Raw genomic sequence first — 21606 nt, 5'->3', positions numbered from 1 at the left:
CTTCAAAAAAGCAACGAATATTCGTACCGTTTCAGTCTTCCATCTTCCGCAGAGAAAGAAACTCAGCGGCCGGACCCTTTCCCTTATCTCCCTCTCTTCAAAGTTTTCTCTTCCTCTCCCCCCTCCCCTTCTCGGTTCCAACCGACGGCTCCTCCCGGCCGAACTCCAGTCCGCGATGCGCTCTCAGGGAGCACCATGTCCCAAGTGGCGAATGCTACCGACCTCGACGGCGACATCGCATCTTGGAATACGTCCACGTTCACCTTCAACTCCAGCATCGAAGCTGACCTCTTGGAAGCGCCAAAGCTCACGCAGGCTGCTGTGATTCGCGTCGTGGTTTTGCTGGTCATCGCCACTGGCTCTCTCTTGGGTAACTGCGCTACCCTCGTGTCAATATGGAACACCAACAGGTCTTCCCTCTACCACCTTCTGGCCCATTTGGCGGTGGCTGACCTGTTGGTAACGGTGTGGTGCATCTTGGCAGAGGCCTTGTGGACGTGGACCGTGGAGTGGCGCGGCGGAAGCGCGCTGTGTAAATTGTTCAAGTACATGCAAGTGTTCTCGTTGTATGTGTCAACTTTTATCCTGGTCGTGATCGGCTACGACCAGCTGTTGGCGCTGAGGAGGCCCATTGAGAAAGCCAGGAACCGGGGTTGTGTTCGTAAACTCCTGTGGACTGTCTGGCTGCTCAGCGCCCTGCTGAGTCTACCACAGGTAAAAAAAGTCTAGCTTTTCTGTGGCGTGAAACGCCTGTTCGTCACTGTTCATCATATACTGAGTCTCTCTGAAGCACGGACCTGTTAAAAGGGACCCTCTTTTTAAGACATGTGTTGGTTTCGTTGCATCACAATTCGATTTGGGAAAATTGTGCGCGTGGAATGCACGCGCTGCTGAACTCTCGCTGAACTCTGAAGCCATCGCTTTCATTGTGCATTTCAGTGTGCATTCATGTATACCACCCACCCAAGCAGCACAACATCTTGGTCCAATATTGGACCAATATTGGCAATACTGGACCAATATTGTTCCAATCTTGGTCCATTATTGTTCCAATCTTGGTCTATCGCTGGTCCAATCTTGGCCCATTATTGGTCCAATCTTGGTTCATTATTGGTCCAACCTTGGTCCATTATTGGTCCAATCTTGGTCCAATATCGGGACGACATTGCTAATATTGGGCCAAGATGTTGTGCTGCTTGGTCAGAAAGACAACGAAGAAGAAAAAGAAAAACACTCGGTATCAGTATAGTATCAGCGATGGATTTCGCAGCCAAAAGGCGGGAAGGCTGTACCACACCTAACTCTTGACGTAACATTTCGCGGTTATGCTGCCTTTGCAACCGAAAGCGTAATGTTTCACCATGAAATGCCTTTAAAACAATGCCTTATCAAAAGCACATGCTTCCTGAAACGGATTAGTTTCCATTCGTCCACGGAGGTCATTTACAAGGCACGTTGTGGAGATGTTTGTTCATTACCGAGGGCATTACCTTCTGTTAGAGAGTGGCTTATCATAACGAATGGTTTGGACTTTTCCTGGCAAAGGCGCACTGGCCTCTGAGAACCCCCCATGCTACCGACACCGCGTATAGCACGTTTGTAAACTATTAGTAGTCAGCAGCAGAAATACAGTAAGAAGCTGACACATATGCGAACTAGTTTTGTTGCATGACAAATGCAAAAAAAAAAAAAAGAACAAAAGGCAGGGTGATTCGAAGAAGTCCAGCTGCGGGCTAAAACATAACTGCGTATATCGTACGTAGCCGACACACTTTCAAGAAAAAAGTAGAAAGAAGAAATGTCGCCCAGCAGCACGTGCGCGTATTCTGACATACACGTTCCGCCGACCGCCATTACTTACGGCTAGTTATCGCGTGTAGTATAGCCCTCGCTTTTACACGTGTAACGCGTTCAGTAAAATCCCACGCAGTTTTCCTCCAAACAAACATGGCATATGACGGTGGCACCGAGAATTCGCGCGCACGCTATACTATGTAGCTTGAAAGACCCGCAGACCCAGCACGACGAAGTTTGCCATTGAGAATAAAAGAAGCACACCGGCGCCTGTTTTCTGTCACAGTGTTCCCTGTGGCATGTATCTTCCTTAACCCACGCGACTCACTTGCTTCCTCGTTGCGTTGAGGTTTACTCGCAGTAATCCTGTGAAGGATTGAAACACGGAAAACGTTCCGGCGCAACACCTATACTCATTAATGAGGCGCTTGTTACTCCCTCCCTCGTCCTTTCTTTTTTTCTTCTTCTTGTTTTTGCTTTCCCGGTGTTTCTCGCACACGTCTTTCCAATGCCACAACTCGATATATAACCTGAGGATCAACCATGTCCACCAACACTCTTAGAAATGAACTTCACCGCGTAGCACCCTCCTAGCCAACCATAATCTCGAATGATATCGTTATTGGGAGGCGTACGCCTTTTTTTGTGACAATTATGAACAGCATAAGTGTCACAAAAAAGGCGTACGCCTCTCGTTTTTAACAAATCAAGGCAGATAACGATATCATTCGAGGTTATGGTTGGCTAGGAGGCTGCTATGCGGTGAAGTTCATTTTTAAGAGTGCAGGTGTAGTGGCTGGATGATCGCCTTGCACGCCAACACTGCACTCTTAGAAATGAACTTCACCGCATAGCACGCTCCTAGCCAACCATCATCTCGAATGATATCGTTATCTGCCCTGAGTCGTTGAAAACGGGAGGCATACGCCTTTTTGTGTGAGAATTACGAACGACATAAGTGTCACAAAAAAGGCGCACGCCCCCTCGTTTTCAACAAATCAGGAACTTACTCGGTTGCACGCGTTACGAGATATCGAGAAGGGCACTTGATAAAACATGTGCATGGCGCCCTTCGCGAGATATGTGAAGGGCGCGGATACGTCACGGGCAATGTGTCACGTGCCCATCTTTTTGATTTCCTGCCCGGATTTTTGAATTTCCCGCCACTCGTTAGCTCGTAACGACCGTAACGATGATGAAGCAACTAAGCCCTCAGGGCAGATAACGGTATAATTCGAGATGGTGGTTGGCTAGGACCGTGCTATGCGGTGATGTTCATTTTTAAGAGAGTGTGAGGTGCCGCCCGCGGGTTGGAATCCCGGCACCAGCTGCGCTGTCAGAGGTTTTCCCTGCGTTTTTTCGGCCAGACTTTCCAGATCTGAACAGTTCCTTTTGAAGTCGGCCTAGGACGCATGCTAAACTCCCCATGTTGCCCCACTCCTTCCTGATGTCCATCTGTTTATGTCTGTACGCCGCAGCTGCTTCGCGGCGCTATCACTTCAGAATAGAACTTCACCACACACTCTTAAAAATGAGTTTCACCGCATAGCATGCTTTTAGCCAACCATAATCTCGAATGATATTGTTATCTGCCCTGATTTGTTGAAAACGGGAGGCGTACGCCTTTTTTTGTGACACTTATGCTGGCATAATTGTCACAAAAAAGGCATACGCCCCCCGTTTTCAGCGAATCAGGTCAGATAACGAAATCATTCGAGATGATGGTTGGCTAGGAGTGTGCTATGCGGTGAAGTTCATTTTTAAGAGTGCATAGCACGTTGTGCGCCAGCCAATGCCAAGAATGATGGGGTTGTCGCTTCTGATTTAAAGAAAGAGAGAGAGAGAGGCGTACGCCTTTTTGTAGCAGTTATCATATATCTAAACCGCAACAAAAAGGCGTACGCCCTCCTCACTTTTTGAATCAGAAGAGTTAACCCTATCATTCGGGGCAATGTTTGGCGGACAAAGTGATATGCGGTGAAGTTCTGTCCTGAGAGTGTGCAGCTCCCGCTTTTGTAATAACGATATGTGTGGTTTTGTGTAGGCCGACTAAATGTGCACTCTTAAAACAGAACTTCACCGCATAGCACGCTCCTAGCCAACCATAATCTCGAATGACATCGTTCTCTTACCTGATTTGCTGAAAACGGGAGGCGTACGCCATTTTTGTGACTATGATTATGCACTGCATATGCACGTGACGTGCCGTGACGTGACGTGACGTGACGTGACGTGACTGCATATGACGTGCATATGCACGTGACGAGAGGATATTATGCACGTGATTATGCACTGCATAAGTGTCACAGAAAAGGCGTACGCCTCCCGTTTTCAACAAATCAGGGCAGATAACGATATCATTCGTGGCAATGGCTGGCGCATAGCGTGCTATGCGGGGAAGTTCATTTTTAAGCGTGTAGTGCCTGATCGAAGCAGATTTTGCGTTTTAGACTCACCGCTTCTTTGCCCCAAGGTTCTTCCTCGTCATTCGCTTGCAACACGCAGAGATTGAAAGCTCTGATAGGAAACGATCTACTGGCTGCAGACGCGATAGTCGCGATTTATTTCTTGTTGTTGTTGTTGTTGGTTGCAGACCCTGTTGCAAGCTGACGTGATTGACTCCGAATTTCTCCGCCTATGAATAGACCCCCGTCAGTCGACTGTGTGCGGGTTCGTATAGGAAAGGGTCCAAATGTTTCGTACAACATAGATGCAGCAGGAATCCAGAAAAATAGTACATGAAGTAGAGACAAGGCAAGTCGGAAAGTTAAATGCGCGTGGATCACGCAAACTCCAGTCAGACTTACCTACAGGTTTCATCGATTCGGTTAGGCCTGCCGTACTCGCACTTATAGATGCATGCTACTACTTAATAAGATAACGCCCTTATCATTAATCCTCTGTGTTTCATATTGACGCACATATATGTATACGCGTGTTTAACCATAGCGACTTTATTACCGAGGTATGGAAGTTACCGGAAAAAGCATATGATGGCTGCGTCGCTAGAACGTCTGCATGACAAATATTTTATGGCAGGTCGTATTGCGATGCTGCTGAAGTGTACGATGCTGCGCGCGGAAGTGAACATAATACATTAGCAGGTAGCGCTTAAGCAGGCGATATTAATCTGCGCTAGGTATCACCTTCAACATTTCAACAACTTCACAACAACTACCAACAAGGAAAGAGGTTCTTGAAACGGTTCATTGTTTCTTCTTGCGCGTTGGAGGCTTACGCGTGCAGTTTGTTCGTAAACGTAGCCTGCCTTGGCTAATTCCCGTTGTCACCGTGACTGATGTCTGCTTCGTTTAGGCGGGAATATACAGAGACCCATACACAAAATGAATGCGATAACAGCCGCATTTGCTCCGCTCGTTTCCCAATGCATTCGGAGACACCCGATTATTACTATTCTGACACACGCAGCGTGCCCCATCGAGCTCATCAGCCGAAAGTGTCAAGACTAGCAACTCATCTCGTGGGATCACGCACATTACCGTTGAATGCATCTCATGGGGAGAAAAATGCGAGAGAACTAGGTGGCAAGTCTCCCCAAATGTGACAGCATGGAAACTCTTCTTTCGTGATGTACAACTTTCATTAACCGAAAAGCTGCCTTATTAAGTATGAATGAATACTAAGCACTTAGAACTCCTGTTAATTTGACGATGTGTCTTTGATGTGTCTAGGGACAAACTTTAGTCAAATGGGTAGCTCATTTGTTGATTGGTGCATTGCATGATGGCTGTTCACTTCTAATTTCGTTGAATCATCTATTGATTGGTGCATTGCATGTCGTTTGTTCACTTATCGTTTTGTTTAATCAAATGAATCATCATTCATTTAAATCAGTCAAATGACAAGCAAACAAACAAAAACCAACAACAATTAGGGCTGGTGCGTGTAATAATTTTAAAATCGAAGCAGGTATGAAGCAAATACGAGCCTGTAGATCCCCCACTCGCGAAGTGTGCAAACTGAACATATAAACTAATTATAAACTAATAAAGTAATATATTATAAACTACTAATTTTAAAACCGAAGCGTGTACGAAGCAAATACGAACAGAATAGTCGTATAACCGGACTAAACACATGCGCAGGATTCATACGGACATAGAGCATATGTATATGATACGTATGTGATATGTATGTGATGTGATGTGATGCATTCGGATCTTGATCTTGATCTTGATTAGAGATCATGAACCAGCTCACTAATGGCTTCGGATATACTGGAATATATTCGGTTTGGGAGGTACATTGCTTCGTTTCGAAATAAATAAGAATGTAGAATTTTATATTCGATTTGGAATTCGAAAGGAACACACGATTATTTGCTCAGGTATTCGAAAAAATTCGAATATTTGCACGATCATAGAAAAAATACCGCTACAGCTTCAGCCATTATGTATGTTGTACGTATAGTATAGTTGCTGTGCGACACTCACCGTGGTCAACTCAAACGTTGTCGTAATGTAAGAGTCTAAGCAGCCTGGATTGTGCGAGCACGTACACATACTCAAAAAAGCAACAAAAATGCAATGAATCTGAACCGGTAACCGTACTTTTGTTATCAGTTGAATTTCATAATGAAGGTCAGGGTTTGGTTGGATGACGGAACCGCCATGAGCATGCGTCGCGTTACGGCACTAATGACTGTGTCGCCAGTGCTCTACTAATTCAGAAACCATAAATCACATCCTGCTTGAACGTCCCACGTACAACGAAGCACGCAGACACCTGCTCAACCCCTTGACACCAGGATCTCTACCCCTGAAATCATATTAGGTGGCAACTCGCCTGCAGAGCGACAACGCCGCACTGCTGCTCTAGTCACCTTCTTGTGGTTTTTTCCCCTGCATTTTAGTCGAGACGCTGCCTGCTTTCAGAGTGACAAAACCACGGTGAGCAGCTTTTATCTCCACCACCACCACCACCACCAATGACTGACACGAGGACAAATGACACACACACAGACACACACAAACACGCATGCACGCACGCTGCATGTGTGCCACGTATATTCCATCTAACGAATGGGTGTGTTACACACACACACACACACACACACACTCACTCACTCACCCACTCTCTTTCTCTCTCTCTCTCACACACACGCACTCACGCACACACACGCGCGCACGCCTTTTTATTGTGGCTGATGCTCGCACCCAATTTTGTTGGAGAAGGCTAAACCAAGCGAGAAACTCGATCCACTTAAAGTATTCCCTGAGGCTGCCACTAGTGCTTGTCCTTGTTCTGCGTCTTTCCTATTACCTGTTGAACCTCGTTGTGCCCAGAGGCTTCGCCCGCGTATAATTAACCTTGTGTTTTGAAGTGCAGAGAGGCCCACCAAAAATTAGGCTTCCGATGTTGTGAAACATGTTGTTGCATTTGATAGGACGGCCATGGACGTCTCTCAGATTTCGCCCCATCAGCACCTTAAACCATGAAACATCAACTGCGCGTACGTGACTTGTCTGCGCGGGCATTTTTGAGGTTCATAAATCATTCTGCTCTGCGTGTGAACAAGGGCTGTTCGAAAACACGCACCTATTTCACGTCTACGATCACGTTCGCGCGTGCAGTGATACAAACAAACAAAGCGCGTGCGGGTAATGATTACACGGCGACCGTGTGTGCAGCTCTTGAGCAGGTTTTAGAGGTAGAATAAGCGGAGCGCAATTCGGTAAATGTTCAGAAGGGCAACTCGTCATATTCGATAATTCGACAGCTTCACAACGCACTGCGAAAATTTCACGCGTCATCGACCATTTCTACCCCCGTACTTCTGCGTATCGTGGTAGTATGCACCTGTTTAAAACTGATTTTCACGTCTGATACGGTTGGAATTTGCATATTGATCTTGAGAAGCGTCGTATTTCCCGGTTTCGTAGCACGCTATGTAACTGTTCCTCACGCAGTTCTTCGCAATCTGCATTCGTACCTGCGATCTCCGAAGTGTGCCTGTAGGTCGTTAATTAGGTTGTTAATTCGATAATTAGTTCGTTAATTCGATAAATAGTCAGTTAATTCGACAATTAGATCCTTAATTTGATAATTCGACAATTAGATCCTTAATTTGATAATTCGACAATTAGATCCTTAATTTGATAATTAGGTCGTTAATTAGGTTGATAATCAATTAAGTCATTAATTAGGTTGTTAATTAAGTATACCATTAATTAGATAATTCGTGGCTTTACATCACGAGACGACTATGATCATGCGCGACGTCACAGTGATCGGACACGTAGGTCATTATTACGGAAGTGTTCGTAGCCAACCTTTCAAGCTCATCGGTTTGGGTGACCAGTATACAAACAAAGTAGTCTGCAGCTTGGATGCCGCGCAACAAACAGAGTCAGTCAGTCAATCGTACATGTAAATTGAAAAATACAACAGACTAATCGGGACTCTTAGGGCAAAGCCATGTATAATATGCAGTTTCTGAAAGGAAAGTCAATGAACCTAAGAGTGACTGTCTAGTGGAGAACAAAGAGAGCACCAGAAAAGCAGCAATAGTGTTTTACGTCCTGTTATAAAACATTGACAACTACAGGGTTAGTCTAGCAAACGTTACACATTTCAATGGCATCGTAAAAATAGAAGAGAGGGTTTAGCCTACCCCAAACTTTGATAGCCAGTTGTCTGAAGTTTTATTGGATTTTTTTGTAAGCGCTATGGTCATGTAGAAAGAAAATTAAAAATCAAGCAAAATCTCGTCTCGTGCATTTTCAATGGCCTATCTCACGCAAACACCGCCATTTTTTTCTTGTGTTTGTGTGTTGTGCTTGTGGTTTGTGTTTGCACAAATGGCTAGCAGCCTGCGAAACTTTGGGCCGACTAAACCCCGTCTTCTATTTTTACGATGCAGTCGAAACGTGTAACGTTTGCTAGACTAACCCTGTACGTAGATATAAAAACAACAAACTTTAACTTCCCTTTAAATGTACCCGCGTTATGTACATTATTCCGAAGTCAACCGGCAAAAAATTACAAATCCTAGAGAAAAACAATGTGAGAATGTCCCAATGTCGGAGTGCTTGTCTACGCCTCTACTGATTTCTTCACTTGGAAATGATCGCTTTCGCAATCGCTACTTCACCAGTATGTTTAGTTTGTGAGGAAAAACCGCATTAAGGACGCAAGATAAACACTTTTCGACCCCGACATGTCGCAGTTCCACACTTGACATCTCCATATGTCCCTCCCGTTCTGCCTTGCTGCGTTCCTGCATGCACCACAGCTCTTTTCCTCTCGCTTGGTCGCAGGTTTCGTTGCAAGTTGCACAACCGTAGCGCACACACTCCTAAAAGAGAACTTTCCCACATAACACGCGGACGGCTAACCATGGTGATGCCGTTGTCTTCCGTGATTTGTGGAAAGTGTGGGGCACACGCCTTTTTGTGACAATTCAGACATTTGTCGGCACAGTTCCCGCATAGAAGACGGCCCAGGACGCTTATTCCCCAGGGCGTCGGTCGTGACGTTGTCTACCTATGTGAGGCCGACAACGGCCTGCCCTTTCGCCACCACCGCCACCTCGTGACGATTAACATCGCTATGTCACAAAGAGGCGTACTCCTCTCGTTTTCAACAGACCACGGGAGAGAAAGATGTCGTTCGAGATGATGGTCGGTGAGGATCGTGCTATGCGGCGAAGCTCTCTTTTAAGAGTGCGGGGCACTCGTGCGAAAAGGTTTCGAGCTCCCCCATTTCTTAGACGGGGATTTCGTCTCGCTCGTACTCGTATATTCATGCGTTATTGATGAGGTAGCGTTGTAACTGGTCCCGGCTCTTCGACGCAGATATGCGTACCGTCTTCAAGTAATTTACGGCAAGCGTCGGTATGGGTGCATAAATCAGGATCTCGGTGCAAATAGCAAGGCAACAAAAAAGTAAAAAGGAAAAGAAAAGGAAGATACTTTTTTTTGAGCTTGCGTTAACTTAAATATCACCCTGTACAAATCATAGGCGATGCGGTGTATAATCGATAATGTAATTTATCTGAGCAACAGATACACAGCTTTTGCAATGGAGCAGGTAGCACCCATTTTGGTTTGCTGAAAGCTCCAAGGTTTACTTTATTTTTTTACTAATTTACTAACTGACTACCTAAATTATCCGCGCGTAACAATTCTACATGCTTTTTTTAGGGGTTATAGTATAAGGAAATAGTTTTTCAGAACATGGTGTGACAACCCTTGTCCCCAGAGGTGCGCGCCTCTCACGTGTCAGGTTCCCCCTCCCCTGTCCCCCTACTCCTTTCTGCTGTCCTCTCTCCATCTGTTCACGTCTGTACGCTGCTCATAACCACAATTGCTTCGCGGTGCTGACATTGAATTAACAAAAAAAAAAAAAAGAAAGAAAAGAAACGTGTCAGGTTTTATGACGTGCCGCCACATGACGCACCAATAAATAAATAAGTGACCTCACTGAGGCGTTATACATAACGGGCACAAAACGGCCAGTTCTAGGACGTTGGACTTTTGTTGATCGCAAAATATGTCGATTACTTAGAGTGTTGACCTGAGGAAAAAAGTTGCAAGGTTCGGTGTCACGCGAAAAAATACTTAGTACCGAAAAGATTATGTACTTATTGATCGTGTTCCAGTTTAGTTATGATAAAAAAAAAAAAGAGAGAGAGAGAGAGAGGGGGCGGGAACAAAAACCTGTCGGCGCATGTAATCTTTCCATCATTCGCGGCTACCATAGCTGATTGTCCGTAAAACCCCACTCCATTCGTTCTTCTGTAGACGTATGTACGCTCTCATAAATACCGTATTTGCCATTTGCCCCAGATATGTCATATAAGCTTTATTATCAGGTCTATCTCATTTCGTCACGCTATCGGTCTTACTTCATATGAGTTACCGGTAGCTGCATAATGCATTCTAGGAAGGAATGAATGCAGTCAAACAACAACGAAAACTACATGTATGACGAGGAGATCAGAGGGGGGGGGGATATGTTATTATGTATATGTTATTAGATGAGGTGTTTCCGGCAACAATTGCGGTACCTTACCTCAGTGCATGTGGGATAATATATGAGTGGGATGACGATGATAAAAATGAGGCATACACACACACACATGACACACGCAGATGAGATATCAGACACGCGGTTGCGTCGCGTTACTGACGGGGCTAGTAGTTCGTCCGGTCGGCAACCGGAGATGTAGTGCTGTGAAGATCACATCTCCGCATTCACGGCAAAATCTCTGAGGTCAGAGGAGTGCAAGCAGGCAGGTAGACGCCAAGAACAGATAGGATGAGCGCAGGCATTGACGGTGCTGCACAGGGTTAGAACAAGGACCCAGGATTGCGGCAAGGCTGAGCGGCTTGTTGTTTATACGGGTCAGTTGGGACTGGAGTATTGCTCTCTCCGAACTGTATAGAGAGCAGTCGACGAAGACGTGTTGAACGCTTGCCACCATGCCGTAGTTGGAACACCAGCTGGTTGAAGCATACCCTACACTCTTAAAAATGAACTTCACCACATAGCACGCTCCTACCCAACCATCATCCCGAATGACAACGTTCTCGCCCTAGATTTGCTGAAAACAGGAGGCGGAGCCTATTTTGTGCTCATTATGCACGACACAGAATAGGCTCCGCCTCCAGTTTTCAACAAATCAGGGGCGAGAACGTTGTCATTCGGGATGATGGTTGGCTAGGAGCGTGCTATGTGGTGAAGTTCATTTTTAAGAGTGTAGTCTGTGTCTGAACTGTGGGGCGAAAGCCACGTTGCGACGAAGTCGATGCAGAAGCTGGGAGGGATCGCGGTACAAACGGCATGGGAGGGAAAACGACAAAGTTGGATCTACTGCGTACAACAAGGACCTATCTGTAATGTCCCGGCGACATTGTTGCGCCGCCATTGGTTGTATTATCGCCCACGAGAATGCACTCCTATCACCACGGGTAAACATATTCGGTACCACAGCCTGGCATTGTCTGGCAGCAGCAGCCACTCTGTCAGCCTCTACATTTCCGCTTAGTCCACAGTGACTTGGGGTCCACTGAAAAGTGATGGAGCGACCTACATCGCACAGACGCTTAACGTCGCTGGGGATGTCGGTCACAACTGGAGCTAATGTACCTCGCGCACCCATGTTCTCTATATGCACTGCGGGGCTGCCCTGGGGTTCGTGTATACCACCCACATTCGCGAAGCCTCGCGCAGAGCATGCCGCACGAACGACAAGATGCCGTAAAGCTCTGCGGACGTAGAGGAAGTGCAGTGTACCAGGCGATATCCCTGAGGCACCTTGACCGATGGAATAACAAAGGCGGCCGATGTACTTACGGGTGTAGAGGACCCGTCGGTGTCGGTGTAGGCGGCAGTATGCTCAGCTTATATACTCTCAGCATCGTGTTTAGTGACATATGGCGAAGGACTGACGGTGACACTTGCTTTTTCTTGTTTTTTTCTTTTTTTTTTCTAACGGTGAGTCCCGGAATGTCGTTGGGAGATAGAAGGCAGTGAGGGACACCACGGGGGAAACGAAGATACTGTTGGCTTTACTACACACGAAGGAAATTTAGGCTTTGCTTCCGCAATGATTTTGTAGAGGTCGCTGTACTTGCGCCAGTGAAGTTTCGCTATACCAATGGGTGACAGCGGTGATGAGCTATGAGGCGCAAGTAGTGACGTATACAGTCTCCCTCGTTCTGAAGACTTCAATTGGTATTTCATGAGCTTCGGCTATGACCATCCGCGTTTCTACGGCTCTGGGGACGCCGAGACAGATTCTCAGACTGCGTGCCAGGAAGCACTGAAGCCGCTGAACTTGTGTCGAATTCAACCGTGCTTCCGCAATAAAAGCTAAGGCTGGCATTAGATATTTCTCCAACGCTTCGGTTTATAGCTGTCTGGCTCTCTTCCACATACTGTGTGTCTTTCTTCTCGAATTGCGTGAATGTAGTAGAGGGCAATTTCACATGGCTCGACGGTGTGCCTCTGCTCAGGAAAGAGGCTCCGCGACGGCAAACAATCACGTCTTTCAAGACATTGTCTAATGGATACGAGAAAACTAAAAAAAAAACAAAAAAAAACATTGATTTGCATGGCTGACCAAATGCTGTCTTTGCGATAACGCTACGCCTCTCATTAGTGGCAATAAAAAGTGATGTAAATGAAACGAAATAGGTAAAAGATAGAAGGGGAAGGGACCCACAGTTGCAGAAGAGTCACGTTTTTAACGCTTCGATGACGACGTTGATGATTATGGTCGGAGGGAACGGCTATAAAGACGAGAGCTCTTCCATGCTCTTAACGTATAGGTGATGAGTGAGCGCTGACGATGAATCGCAGGCCATTCGCCCAGCACTTTCCCGACGTCAAAGGGTCGGCTATCAAGACGGTCCAGGGATTTCTGAAGTCGCAAACGGGCAGTGCGAAACCGCGCACCCCGAAAGTCGCTGGAGAGGCGTGTTAGCTTAGGTCAATTGGTAGAACCCTGGACCGGAAATCCAGAAGATGTGGGTTCAATCCCTACAGCTGGCTGACCTTTTCCGTGACTTTCATCTTTCATCGAGAAGAATATGTTCCGAATCTTCACGCACACCACATGTTCAACAGAACGACGAAGGTTGTACGTTACTTCACAATGCCCGAAAGGTTTTAGAAAGCTTAGAGCAACCACACAATATGTTGGGTCTGAGTTCAGTTTGAATGTAAAAAAAAAAAGGGAGAAATTGAATTCGTCACATGACGAATTCGGCCACTCCCATAAAGACTCCCTAAATGGATGGACCCCACAGAAAGGAAAAAGAAAAATAAAAAGATAGAAAGAGAAAAACATTACCCCTCTCGGTGACCGAACTCTATGTGCACATGCGTAGCTCCATCCCCCAGAAGTGAAAGGAATTGCGAGACACTACGGTAACGCTAACGAAGAACTCGGCGACACGTGCCTAGAATGCGGTCCTAAAATACAGAATCGATATGACTGCTCGCTATGAAGTTTACAAGTGCTTATAACGCTGCATCTCTCTTCTTTTGTTCCCATACACCCAGCATCTTGACTATATCGAAGGCTCTATCGTCTAAGCGGTCTCGAGCAGACTTCAATGTGGCTCCTTGGGGTGCATATCTTGTGCAGTGCATGAGTATGTGTTCCGTGTTTCCCACAGATGCAAACACTGGACAGTTTGCAGAACTAGCCCTGACCTTATGGGGAAACAGTTGACCACACGGAACGTTGAGGCGAAACTGATGCAAAAGTGTTTGTATAGGTCGCGGTATGCTGAACGGAATACGGAATTTCAGATCCGGGTCTAACTATAGTGAAGCAAGAATGAACGTTTGTCGACTTGTACCCATTGCCTTCCGCTTATGTCTTCTGTCCGCAACACACGCAGAGCACTACGGAATATGTGCTACACAATACTACACTACACTGCAAAACTATCCTATTATTCCATGTATACATTAAGACAGGAGCCAGGGCGTAGGAATGCAGAAACTCAAGCGCCGACTACATTGCGAAGCTACTTACTGGGGAAGTTAATACGAGTACGCCCTAGGGTAAACGCGAAATTGGATTTTGTAAAACGTATAGAGTCGGAGAGAGCACTAAACAAAGTACTAAGACATTTGTAGCAAATGAATTTAGAAAAGGGAAGACAACATACAAAGTATGAAGAAGGAAGTTTGCCTAGCCGAAAGAAAGAAGAATGCGGAGAAATTGCAGTTGGGGGGGGGGGGGGGGCAAATCTTTACGGTGTTCAGAGTGCAGTGCAGAGTGAAGTTGGTTCGGACTTAACTTCACTTAATGCATGTAGATTATAGAGGGATGGGAGATGCGTTGGATTTCTTGTTCTCCATTCTTACGGTTACAGTATCTGCGGATGCACGACGATGCACAGGCTTTTGGGACTCGCGATGCACCTCGGAATATTAGTTTTCTATCTTTTGAAATAGTTCGGGTATATATTCTAATATTAAGTACGAAAGGTTAAAGGAAATTGGGAAGTAGTCCTCACTGGAGAGGTACGCGCGGAGAAGCAAACTGATGGGCAGTCGAAGGAGAAGGCTGCGTAGGTGAAAACTACCGAGATTTCGTTCATTTATTTCATTCATTAAATCCCACGGGCCCCGCGAGAACACTAAGGTACGAAGAGAGGTACAAGTAGCGCGTAGATAATAGAGGAAATACAATACAATGCACACAAGCGCACATAGAAAAAAAAGAAAAAATCTACAAGAGCATGTTGGCCAGAACAACATGAAAATGCTCAATGGAACCAGAGGATGTGTCGTGCTGTGAATCATCCTAGGTCATAGTCACAATTTATTTGAACGCAATTGATGTTCTTAGGATGGAACAAACAACAACAACTTTATTACGGGATGATGGCCCTGCAGCTTCATCCCGGGGGGAGAATAAATCTTTCACGATTTGTTTGTTGTTGTTGTGCCGTGTCGTACTTGTCTTTTTATGTGCGCGTTTATCGCTTTTAATACGAATCAAGGGATATGATTTCTTTTGGAAGGGTGTCCCACTCTATTGTAGCTCGTGGAAAGAAGGAACTTGCAAACGTTGAGGTTTTACAATGGAATCGCGAAGCTATCCGAGCTCCCTTGGGGGGACCTTCCGTGGCTGGACAGCGCGTTCACAAAACGACCGTTGTGCTGGCAAGGCAACGCGAACAGTGAGGTATGCGTTTCTGTGTAGAACCGATGAAACCCGTGAAACCTGGCAGATAGAATGATTGTGAGCCCTATATAGAAAAGGGTGATTGAACACGGGGTCAGGGCTTTCGTTGAGAGATGAGCAATCTGTGACCCGGCAACCAACTTTTGTGGCCCGCCAGCATTTTATTAGGGGTGGTTCGATAGCGTGGCTTTCCTTGGAAAGCGATCACATGAATTTCTATCTGTCCTAAGGGAAGGGCGCTGTGGACTGTCCATTGAGAGGCATTGCAGTATTTGATCTATACTGACTTTTGAATTATTGTTTCATTAACTGAACTTATTTATCGGTTGGCTCCTGTCTCTTTTTTGTTTTGTTTTGTCTCCAAAACATTTCTTTTTGTTTTTTTTCTACTTTCTCTTGTATTTACGTGTGCTGGGTTAGCCTTATATCTCGATATTTTTTATTTATTTTTCAATCAATCATTCAATAAGCCAAACGAGAAGTCGGGAAACAGAACCATATCATTCCGTATGACAGTAAGCTCCAGGTGGAATTATGTTGTGGAGTTATGGTTTAACAGTGCAGTATTGCGTAACAACGCTTGGTCTCTAACTTGTGGTCCTATACATTTATTTCGATGTTGTACAGCTTTGGTGCACATTTCAACAGTAAGAAGGATAAATTGTAAAACAATGTCGGGTACACGAAGGTGACTTATTCCAAAAAAGGATAAGACGTTTAGGGGCATCTGCATTTCTTTAAAAACAAGCTTTCGTGAATGGAACAGTACTTCTTGGAGTTACAGAACAACAACAGCAATGATGATGATGAATGTGGAAGTTCGCGACCTGTGTTGTGGCCCACTATCCCAATGCCGACGGGACAGCATCAGATGTAAAATGACAATGAGGAGACGAGGGGATCGAGACTGTAGCAAGGCCGCACATCAGGATTAAAGAACATAAAGGAGATCGGTGTCTTGCAGAAAATCCAGGAGAATTTCATGAACAAGCTAGATTTTAAATAAATGCGCATTATCCTCACCGTTTCATCTCCCGCATATGTCAGCTGTCTTCGGTCGTAATTCTCATGTATCTTTTTTCATGCTGTATGTATAACTTATATGTTTACCCGCTGTGGACGTCACCTTTACGGCGCCACTAGAAAAAAAAAAATTCATACAAACACGTTTTAAAGCTGTTTTACACCACCGGGAGCAGCTAGGAAAATCAGAACTTTATCGTGATGTTGACACAGATAAAGTACTACGCTTTCACGAGCGCATCTCAGATCGTTGTACTCACTTCCCATTACACACCAGATATATGGACCATACCACGGAACACGGGCGTTTCCCCGTTCGTTGAAGCCTAATGGAGTCCTAAGTATAGTTCTTTCGCGGACACCAACGGGACCATAAGTTATGATAGAAGAAATGGCAGCTGACCGGGGACACTAACCGCGTTTTGAAACCATTTTTTTTCCTCACCTCTCCACGTTAAGGTTAAAAAGAAAAAAAAATTGTCAGGGAGTGCGCCATTATTTTCTGTTTATAGACTTTTCAAAGTCTGTCTGATAAGCGAAAGACCGGAACAGAGAAAGTCGTAAAAAGAATCCCTTCCCTATCGATATAACCGCAACAACAATAAATGATTGAAGAGTGATGATGAGGTGTGGGACATGTTTCCACGTATAACCGTAATAATGCGGCTAACCACATTACTCCTCCTCCGAGCCGCATAAAATGTCCGCTTAACAAAACGTGGAAAGTAGGAATACAAACTATATAAGTAAACAACGAGAAATTAGCCGAGGCGGGCTACAAACATGGGCGACACAAACACCTACTATACCTGTAGGCCTCCAGCGCAAACAACCCAGAAAAAAAAAAAAAAGGTGCTGACGCCTAGATTCGATTCGACCCCGGGCCTTCCCTGATGGGCCTTCGTACATGGCGTGGCCCCGCATCGTGTCAGAATGAGTGAGTGGGTGAGTGAGAAAAATAGAGGAGAGAATGGGACGAGCGTGATTGGTTGTCCGTCCCCCTTGCCTTGAGGCACTGTATAGCTCACCCACACGTACATATGTCGGCACAGTTCCCTTAGAAGTCGGCCCAGGACGCACATTCCCCCAGGGGCGTCAGTCGTGACGTTGCCCACATATGTGAGGCCGACAACGGCGAGACCTTTCGCCACCTATAGCTCACGAGAAAGTCCCGCTGTCGTGGTGTACACTCTAGAAAAAAAAAAAAAAAAAAAGGAGTAATTTTGCTCCTTTTGGGGACTAAATGCATTGCGACGAAAAATAGTCCCTTTCGGGAGTAAATGCACGGGAGTAAATGAATGTCACAGAGTGGAGACTGCATTTCACGCTCTGTTCTAAGAGCCACGGGTACATAATTCGTGTGCATGCATGAAAACACTTTGAATCAAGACCGTCAACCGTGATATGTCGAGTGATATAAAATCCTGCGACATACATATATGTATGTCGCAAGATTTTATATCTTGCGATATGCGATTGTTGTATGTTGTATTTATCCGTATTGCTACAAAAGGGGCGTACGTCCCCCTCACTCATTGAATCAGAAGTGACAACCCAATCATTCGTGGCAATGGTTGGCGAACAACGTGCTATTCGGTGAAGTTCTGTTTTGAGAGTGTGGTAGCAGGAAGAACTTTGCAACCTTTTAGGCACAACATATGCGACAACTATTGCCTCCTAAAAGGTGTAACTGCTCCACCCTTTTTTTTCTTTACTTTACTTGTGAGAGTTGTTCGCGCTTTGAGTATGCGACGCTGCGAGTGAATTGCTGGGAAAATTTTCCTTTTCCGTTATACATCCTTAATATAGAACTTTACCGCGTAGCATACTCCTATCATCCCGAATGACACGTACGCGTGAGGCGTACACCATTTCGTGACACTTATGCACTTACGTGTTCTGCTTTAAGGATGTACCTGAATATTCAAATTAGATCGTGACAGACAATCGAAGCTCGTAAGCGTCAGAGCTCCTAAGTGGTCCTTCTCTAAGATCGAAGCACACTTGCAGCTGAGGGAAGCGGCGTACTAAGTAAGATTGTTCGCCGATACGGCCGCTAAAAACCGAGGACCGACTTTCAATCAGCCCGGCGGTGTAATCCATCTTCCTTAAAACTTCCCATCGCTTGACTTGACCATCGACGGTCTCTAATAGCACCGAAATGTGAGCGCTCAAAAAGAACAAAGTTTTGTGGCCGGCGGTCTTCGTGAGCCCCCTTTGTATAAAGTGATATCCGATAACAGAAGACGCGTCAGAAGTGGGCTCATTTTTTTCCTGTTCTCTGGTTAAAAGAGTTTTCAGTAAAAGTATTAGTAGAAGACAAATAAAATGAGGGTTGTTTTAGCGCGTCTGTAGCAGTGATCAGTCGCAGCGATATAGTTAACGTTAAACATTAAACGGCAAAAACGTACGTGCAGCCTTTGTTATCATGAGTTTAGTCCGTAAACGAAAAAAAAAAAAAAAGAGAGAGAGAATGATGGCATAGGAGTACTGAAATGTTTTACAATGGAAAAGTCTGCGATAGTTGACATTTCTGTGGAAATAAATAAATAAAAGGAACATACGAGACAGTAGAAATATAAAGCTGCTAAAAGAAGAGAATGAAGGAGACAGGATGGATAAGCTTCCTACCACGGTTCGCGTAAAATTGCGCTAGTTTGTTTACACAACGATATGAATTGAAATCTAGAACGGCCGAAGTGAGACCAGATGGTCCTGGCAATTGGGCTTCGGTGCAATGCGCCTCTGCGTCCAAGCACCAACAACAACGCTTTATTTTAGCTGTTACGAGTGGGGTGTTTCTTCCAAATACATTTCGAACAGGAAACTAATAAAGAACGTTTTTATCAAACTTACAATCATGAAAAACCTCTAAGCTGCAACGTGTGCCTGTGTAAACATTGTAAGAAGCGGGGGAGATTTATTAGAACAGTGAAAAAAAAAAAAAAAAACAAAGCAAAAAAAAAACAACAACAACGAAAAGCAAAAAGGGAGGAATGGTGAGCTAAAGGTACGTCGGCTTGCTATTCCGCAAAACAAGAAAAGAAAAGAAATAGGAGATGAAGGATAAACTAACAAAAGATGAAAGAAGGGTGAGATAGATTGAAGACAAATAAGATTAAAAAAAAAAAAAAGATGAGAGTGATGTATGTTGGGTTGAGAGGTGAGGGTGGGGCACTGACGAATGGGATTGTAAGAAGGCTTTGAGCTAATGTCTCATAGTTTTAGTTTGAACAGACCAATAGCAGGAGATCAACAGAACCAGTACAACAATGGAACACTCTAAAAACTGAACTTCACCATATAGCACGGTGAAGGTCAACCATTGCACACTCCCAATTTGTGGAAAGCGCGGGGCGTACACGTTTTTTTTTTTTTTTTTTGAACTGCATAAGTTCCTAAAAAAGGCGTACGCCTCCTGTTTTTAACCAATCATGGGGCAGAACCATGCAATTCGGGACGGCGATTAGCTAAGAGCGTGCTATGCGGTGCAGTTCTGTTTTAGCTCTGGCCCGCTAGCGGACATCCTTTACCCCGGTGGTTCTTATGCCGAATGTTCCGCTAAAGCAAGAAGCCTTATTCTCTTTCTGCAGGAAGCGGGCCTTGCCCAACGACCTCCCTAGCACTTTGCACTCTCCGACTAACTCACGCACCCTCTACGCATCCCTTCATCCTCTATTCGTTGTTATTGTTGTTATTATTATTTTTTGCTATAGACGATGCCCACGTCTGTGCGGCCAACAACGGCGAGCCGATTCTGTCATTACACCCCCCCTTTTTTTTCTGTTTTTAGAATGAAACAGGATCTTCCGCAACATTTTCTTTTTCAATGGTGTACCAAGCGGGGGGTCTGCTAGGGCAGGCCCCGCCAAAGCCAAAGAAGAAGTCGATTTCGAATGTGATATTGAGCTAAAGCAAACGATAATTCGATGTAAAACGTGCTGAAACTATAACACTGATATGTCGACACGTGTTCCTGCCACATCGACATATATGACATCCCACATATACTTTAGTATATGTTGTCACGGCAGATTTGTGTGCTCCTGGATCTGCAGGAAATGTAGGATTGTTCTTTACAGATGAACAGGTTCCTTTCAGCAAGGGACAACATAGAACGGAAAGACGAGAAATAGGTTGGTTGGGCGAAACCCCTGTCAATCATCCTTGTCGACAACAATGCGAACTTGCGGGCAGAAAGCTGTTCAGCTGTGTGTCCTATTTTTTTCATTCTTTATTTTATTATATCAACCTGTTTAGCCTGGAGCAAATCTTTTGCCGAAATGCAAGTAACAGAAGAAAGCAAAGCGCTAGAAAAGTGTCAGCTTTTGCGATAATGTAAAAGGGGATGTCTCATGTGTAGAAGATGATGTATCATTCTATCACTCACCGCGCCTGGAACGCTCAACAAGAAGCGCAAAGACGAACGTCGAATGCCACAGGAAATATTGACACGGTGCTCTACAAACAACATCACGAGTTATGCCACTCGCGAGGCACTCTATAGCTCACAAGACACAATTCCTCTGCGAGGCATTATCGACTTATTGACGAGGTACGTATTGCTCTTGTGCGATAGCGAACGGCGAAGATCACTAGAGCCAGCTCATCAGAAAAGAGATCACTAACCTCAGGAGAGACTGGTAGAAATTGATAGCGACGCCATATTTCAGTCCTCTAGAGGATACTGCCTTCGTTGAAGTCGATGAAGCGACAATAGACCTCTCCCTGTTTGTAAACAAATGACGTCATAGTGTGCGACAGCGCCACCAATTTTGTAGAGTTGAACTACGCTTGAAGCTAGGGGGCGAGCAAGGATACTGCCTTCGTTGAAGTCGACGAAGCGGCAATAGACATCTCTCCGTTTGTAAACAAATGACGTCATAGTGTGCGACAGTGCCACCAATTTTGTAGAGTTCAACTACGCTTGAAGCTAGGGGCGAACAAGGATACTGCCTTCGTTGAAGTCGACGAAGCGGCAATACACATCTCCCTGTTTGTAAACAAATGACGTCATAGTGTGCGACAGCGCCACCAGTCTGGTAGAATTGAACTACGCTCGAAGCTAGGAGCAAACAATGGTCGCGCCCGAAAGCCACAGTCTTGAGGGGATT

The 21606-nt window shown here is 45.3% G+C and overlaps 1 protein-coding gene across 1 annotated transcript in view; it reads left to right on the top strand.

Moving 5' to 3' along the window:
* Nucleotides 1-389: 389 nt before the first annotated feature.
* LOC135371273 (gonadotropin-releasing hormone receptor-like) overlaps nucleotides 390-21606 on the top strand; it is a 271561-nt gene continuing 250344 nt past the window's right edge. Inside the window, exon 1 of the mRNA XM_064605370.1 lies at nucleotides 390-714. Within this exon, the coding sequence (XP_064461440.1) occupies nucleotides 550-714 (165 nt within the window). The 5' untranslated portion in view covers nucleotides 390-549. The remainder of the gene's footprint in view (nucleotides 715-21606) is intronic.

The sequence above is a fragment of the Ornithodoros turicata genome, chromosome 10 (genome assembly GCF_037126465.1).
Source record: "Ornithodoros turicata isolate Travis chromosome 10, ASM3712646v1, whole genome shotgun sequence".
Lineage (NCBI taxonomy): Eukaryota > Metazoa > Arthropoda > Arachnida > Ixodida > Argasidae > Ornithodoros > Ornithodoros turicata.
This window is presented reverse-complemented; position numbering and strand designations above follow the sequence as displayed.